General features: G+C 36.6%; 1 protein-coding gene across 1 annotated transcript; it reads left to right on the top strand.

The window, feature by feature from the left end:
- Window positions 1-1,494: 1,494 nt before the first annotated feature.
- LOC116174759 (pancreatic triacylglycerol lipase-like) lies at window positions 1,495-2,380 on the top strand. Its single transcript, XM_031492744.1, has 2 exons — window positions 1,495-2,232; window positions 2,284-2,380. The coding sequence occupies exons 1-2, from the start codon at window positions 1,517-1,519 to the stop codon at window positions 2,336-2,338; spliced, it is 771 nt and encodes a 256-aa protein (XP_031348604.1). The 5' UTR covers window positions 1,495-1,516; the 3' UTR covers window positions 2,339-2,380.
- The last annotated feature ends 3,576 nt before the right edge of the window (window positions 2,381-5,956 follow it).

Genomic DNA, 5,956 nt, shown 5'->3' with positions numbered 1-5,956 from the left:
GGTTTATCTGCGCTAATAATACAGATAGGTACTCATTTAATCCCATCGAAATTGGACCACACTGTACACATAAGTAACGTACGTACGTACACACAGACGGAAAAATTTTGTTCTTTAAAAGTTGCTTAAAATGTCGACATTTGATGAAATTTTGTGCAAAAAACGGCGATGGCAATATCCACCTAGCTCAAGCGAGTCATGCGACAAATGTGAATTGCCCATTGACGGGATGAGCACTTTAAATTAGCAGGACAAATGAGCACAAAACGTGAATAAAATAAAATGTTTAAAATATCAATGACACTACAGTCAATAGCTGGAGGCATATACCAAAAAATTTTGAAATATCGATACCGTGTCTCGCACAAAATTATAAATGAGCACAAGATTATAGTAAAAGAAAATATCATTCATACCCTATGCGAGGAGGAGCATTTTATGACTCGAATGGTCAAATGGAATTATAGCAAAGTGGGTGAGTGTTTCTTTATAATATTAAACGCCGTACGCAAATTTATAGATCTGCCACTGGCTAATGAAATCAATTAAACATTTGAGTATGTTCCTATTTAGTCCCCTATGAGAAGAATAATAGTAGGTATACCACGAGGTATACCATCATTACCTAATTAAATAGGTATAGGGTGATATATATTTAACCTACTTCCTAATCGAAGCAGGGCGACAATGTTTGGCAAAAACCATTTGCTTTTCATAGTGCAAGGTTGTACTGCGTAATCTTAGAGATAAAAACTTAAAATTTATATATTCTTGTACCCTCTACAAACTTTTAATTATGGTAATGACAATGCTTAGCGCTCTTCTCACCATTGCCTTCTTCGCGCCCGTATTCTGTGGTACCGGTAAGTCATACCATATACAGATAGTTTAGATAATACATGTGCCAAATAGCGGAAGTGCGCCATTTCTAACAGAATACCACTGAACAAGTGAACACCAGTGACTGACTGAAGTTAACACAGAAAACAAAGCCTTTTCTATGGGGGCGATTCGCGTTTTCCTAATTTGACACCTTTTGTATTCAATTGTATTTTTTTAAAACCACTTAGTGGTAAAAATCGCGCTGCTGTTGGTTGTTTTTAAAAGACAAACGAAGAAATAACAAAATTTGTAATGCTGTATATAGAAAAATGGTCGTATATGGTAGTTGCTGGTATTCCTGTTATACTTTTGGTTTTCTATGATACCGTAAATTGTCAAGTCATACTAAATATCAAAAACAACAGTTGTGTGTACGAAAGAATATCACATGTATTACAGGGACCATTACTTTATTAAAAAATAACCAATATCTATTATGCCAGAGGGGCGCCGTTTCATACCAATCGAGAATGATCCATACAGAACTCGGAATTTGTATTATTTCAACGGGGAAAGGGATTTAGTTGAAGATTTGGCTGATGCTACGTTGGAAGCGAGAGCAGATATTCTCCTAAGTGACTTGGCCCTATACCTGTATACGAGACGAAACTTAGGGTCTGGTTATAAAGTAAACATGACTCAAATTAAAGATTTGAAGATTTCCCAGCTCTACCAACCTATAAACGACAATTTCTTCATAATCCATGGCTGGCGAAATTCCTACCTATCCAAAGTAAACACACTGCTCACGGAGGCTCTTCTGAAAGCGAGCGACATGAACGTTTTTGTTCTAGATTGGTCTATTAGAGCAAACGGATCGTATGTCAAAGCATTTCGGAGTGTTGAAGTCGTAGGTTCTCATCTGGCAAGCTTTATTAGTGCACTGCTTCGAGAATTTCAATTAGATAAACGTTCAGCTGTACTCGTGGGTTACAGTCTTGGGGCTCATATTGCGGGATGCACAGGTGCTGCCGTCAATGGTACGTTGAGGAATATAGTAGGGCTTGATCCGGCAGGCCCACTGTTCACTCTGACGAATACCAAAAACCGTCTAGATAAAGGGGATGCCGAATTCGTGCAGGTTATACACACAGCCGGTGGGATGGCTGGATTTTTAAGTTCAATTGGCCACGCTGACTACTTCCCAAATGATGGGACACTTCCTCAACCCGGATGTGGAGCTGATCCGTTGGGTAGTTGTGCTCATGGTCGAGCGTTTGTGTACTATTCAGAGTCTGTTACTCGGAATGGATTTGCAGCTCTTCAATGCAGCAGCTATAAGATGTATCGAAATGGAATGTGCGCCCACCAGCATTTATCTTACCTTGGTGGACTACACATCGATACAAGGTATTAGATTATGTTTGATGTGATACTACTAAATTATTGTTTAATTATTAGCGCAAATGGAGATTACTATTTGGATACTAACATGAATGCACCTTACGGAAGTTAAACCTACTAGTGCGAAATGCCAATTTGAACCGAGACCTGCACCTTTTCTTGTAGTTTGACACTACCGATAAAACAGTAGTGTACTGTAAACTATTTATTTCAATTCTTCGTTAGTCACAACAGTGTAGACATTTTGCGACTTCCGCTATTATACCGTTAAATGTTGTTGTATTGTAGTAATTCCTCCTTTAAAAGATTTGAAGAAGAAATGCACGTAACAAACCACAATTTTTTTAACAGCGGATATCTAGGAATGAAGGAAATGTAAATCAAAATTTTGAACTCAACGTTAGAAAGTTAAAGAGAGGTAGGTATACTTTTACTTAAACATCGGTAATTACGGTGATCTTTTTACAAACTAATATATCTTCGTCTTCACGAATGAATTGCGGTTTATTCGTCGATTTAAAAGTTGTGCCACAATAACAAAAAAGTTTTGTTGTACATTAATTAGATAATTACATTCTTGGTGTGCAAAGGTTAAGTACAGATTATGCGTCATTGAAATGATATCTTGTGCTAAAATACCGGAAAACGTCAGTTAACCAAACCTGCAACAACCCTAGCAACAACCTCAATTTCGACCTCGAGTTTAACAACGAGACTGGATCTTCCTCCAGTCCACTATGTAAGGCAATTATGAACTTGCGCGAATTATTATTTTTTTAACTTAACTTAACCTTGACCGCTCCTTTGGCAATGACACCAAAACCCAAATTGGCGTAAAGTAAAGTAAAGTAAATTTTATTTATTTCATACTATCTAGTAATCGCCGCTTTCCCAGACTGATTTGAGTCTGGTAAATCGTATTTTACCAGACTGAAAATTTTTACCAGACTGGAAATTTTGCCTAGCAACCGCAACTGACATCCATCTAAACGTATGCATTGATATTTGTCAAACTACTGTCAGATCAAACAAATGAAGTGACTTTTGCTTTTATTTTAATGTGTACCTACAACATTCTACTCAAAATGGTATTTTAATAGAAATAGAGCAGTAAGTATGAAATAAAATGTTTTACATTATTTGTATGTCAAATCAGTTTACGTTACTCGTTTCGAAATTCCTGCCTCAGCTACGCTTCGGCAGTAAACATCTCACTCGTTAACGTAAACCTTGATTTACCATACTCATATGTAAATAACTATTATTTCATACTATCTAGTAATCGCCGCTTTCCCAGACTGATTTGAGTCTGGTAAATCGTATTTTACCAGACTGAAAATTTTTACCAGACTGGAAATGTTGCCTAACAACTTCAATTGACATCCATCTAAACCTATGTATTAATGTGTCAAACTACTGTCAGATCAAACAAATCAAGTGATCGACTTTTGCTTTCAATTGAACGCGTACACGTTCTAATCAAAAATTGTATGGCATTTTAATAGAAACAAGAGCAGTATGAAATAAAATGTTTTACATTATTTGTATGTTATAGTATATTAAGTATGGAGAACGGTAAGGGATTTTTACCGTTCGAAGACAATTGTTTGGAGGAGGAGCGAAGCGACGACTCCAATTATTGTCTGAGAACGGTAACCCTTAACGTTCGACGTGCTTATAACATTTTTGGCGCGATCGAAATTAAAATTATGCAACCAATATAAATATGCACTAAGAAATTAACGAGCAGAATAAATCGAAATGATCGAAGTGGTATGGTGTATATCACTAGGTAACCAGTTTATTTGTCAAAATTGAAGTTAATAATTTCATAAAAATGTGCATGTGTCTGATGTAGTTTACTAGCTTTGCACTTCCTTTATGACTTTATGAGCGTCTTGCTATAGGAAACAACAGCACAAATTGTACGTTTAATGTACCTAGCAATAATTAAAGATTAAATGTAATGTAAGACTGTTGATTTTTAAAAAGGCGTCGGTAAGTATTTTTGCTGTTCTGTTTTTAGATCGGTAAGTAATTTTGACGTCGTCGTAATCATAGCAACTGGTAAATTCTACCTACTGTCATGGAAACACCCATGGTAAATAGTCAGAAATGACCGATCGCGCAAAAAATCAGTTAACGTTACTCGTTTCGAAATTCCTGCCTCAGCTACGCTTCGGCAGTAAACATCTCACTCGTTAACGTAAACCTTGATTTACCATACTCATATGTAAATAACTATTCCCACATTATACACATTAATGAATCTATACCATATTAACTAAACTGAAGTAATACAAATTATAGAATATCGTAACTAAATCAAAGTGTATTCTACAGAAATTCTGCAAAGTTTTCAAAATTACTGTTGTAAAATGAGACCTTTCGCCGCAGCCCTTGATATTCTTCCTGGAGAAACCCACTTTGGACTTACAACTTTAAGTTTTTTGGTTAATAAATAGGAAAGGATTAAATCAGAGCTCTAAAGTACCTAGGAACTCTAGTACTACTTTAATTTTAAGTGCATGTTTAAAAGCAACGATTCTTCAATTAGAGTACGGATCGCTCAATTAACCCTCCCCAAATTTACACTGCTATGTTTGTGTTGAAAAGTCACATACATAATACCTACTGGAGATTCTGCCAAGCAGATGGTCGTCCGAGTGGGAGAGCGGTTACTGAAGTCCGAAAATGAATGTGATCGTAATTACCTATAAACGTTGAGTGAGAAATAGTAAAGTAAAATGTAAAATTGCGATACGTATTCCCCATTTCATTGACCAAAGCTTCCTGCACCCCCTCGCCCCTCCACAGTGGGTGGGGTGTGAGTATGGTAGACGTGCGACTCTGATGCTTAAACGTCGCTCAAATACCAAGACCTCTGAAAATCGACTACTTTTTGCGAAGTTGCGGAGGTACTGACACATCTCGGTGCCTTTTTAACAAGTGGCGTATCCATATGTCGGTGCTTGAATAAGCCTCATGTAAATTAATCAAGTTGCGCCTCTTTATATTCCTCACTCAACGCTATAGAGGATAAACTACATTTCCACATTGAGTGGATAAAATATTAATATTAAAAAATGTGATGGAGAAGTGAGCAACTAGTGTACAGTGCAACCTTGCTAACCGGACCGTTCCTCAATCTGGCACGTTCGGTAATTCGGGGTCTCTGGGACAATATGTAATTTTTGATAAAATGTATATAGTAAAGAAACAAAAAAATTCCTAGTGTGAAAAATTACGTACTTGTGTATACTTTGTATTTCTTTGTATAATTTGTAAGCATTTCCCCTAGCATTTCCATTGTGTACATACATTCATGGTAAAATTGGCGATATTTTTATTACTCTCGATAAGCCGGATTTCAGTATTTCCTTGGGTGATGATAATACTGAAAACGAAATTAGAAAATTCGAAAGCTTTCGCAAATTATCATGTACACAAGCGGGCGGAGGGAAGGACAGAAAGTTTAAAATCATGAACTCGCCTAGGAGCTCGTCAATAAAGGAAGAAATGCAAGCGGTTGTATGTGGGGTGAGGTAATTGAAGCTCCATTTGACGCAAATCATGATATGTGTAAACCGAGGTGTAAACTAATAGCTGAAATTTGATCAAGTTATAGGAAACTATTTTAGTTTCAGTTATATGAAAACAAGTTGTAAATCAGCATATGCATGACTAAAGCGCATTTTTGGTCATGCAGGTCAGTATTTTATTAGCGAAG

Source organism: Photinus pyralis, unplaced genomic scaffold (assembly GCF_008802855.1).
Source record: "Photinus pyralis isolate 1611_PpyrPB1 unplaced genomic scaffold, Ppyr1.3 Ppyr1.4_LG6, whole genome shotgun sequence".
NCBI lineage: Eukaryota > Metazoa > Arthropoda > Insecta > Coleoptera > Lampyridae > Photinus > Photinus pyralis.
Note: the sequence above shows the minus strand (reverse complement) of the source record. Positions and strands in the feature narration are given on the sequence as shown.

Excerpts from the sequence above, each read along its gene's own strand:
- LOC116174759 (XM_031492744.1), top strand. The coding sequence starts at position 1,517 with ATGACTCAAATTAAAGATTTGAAGATTTCCCAGCTCTACCAACCTATA. Across the intron at positions 2,233-2,283 it reads GGACTACACATCGATACAAG|CGCAAATGGAGATTACTATT; the intron begins GTATTAGATTAT and ends TTTAATTATTAG.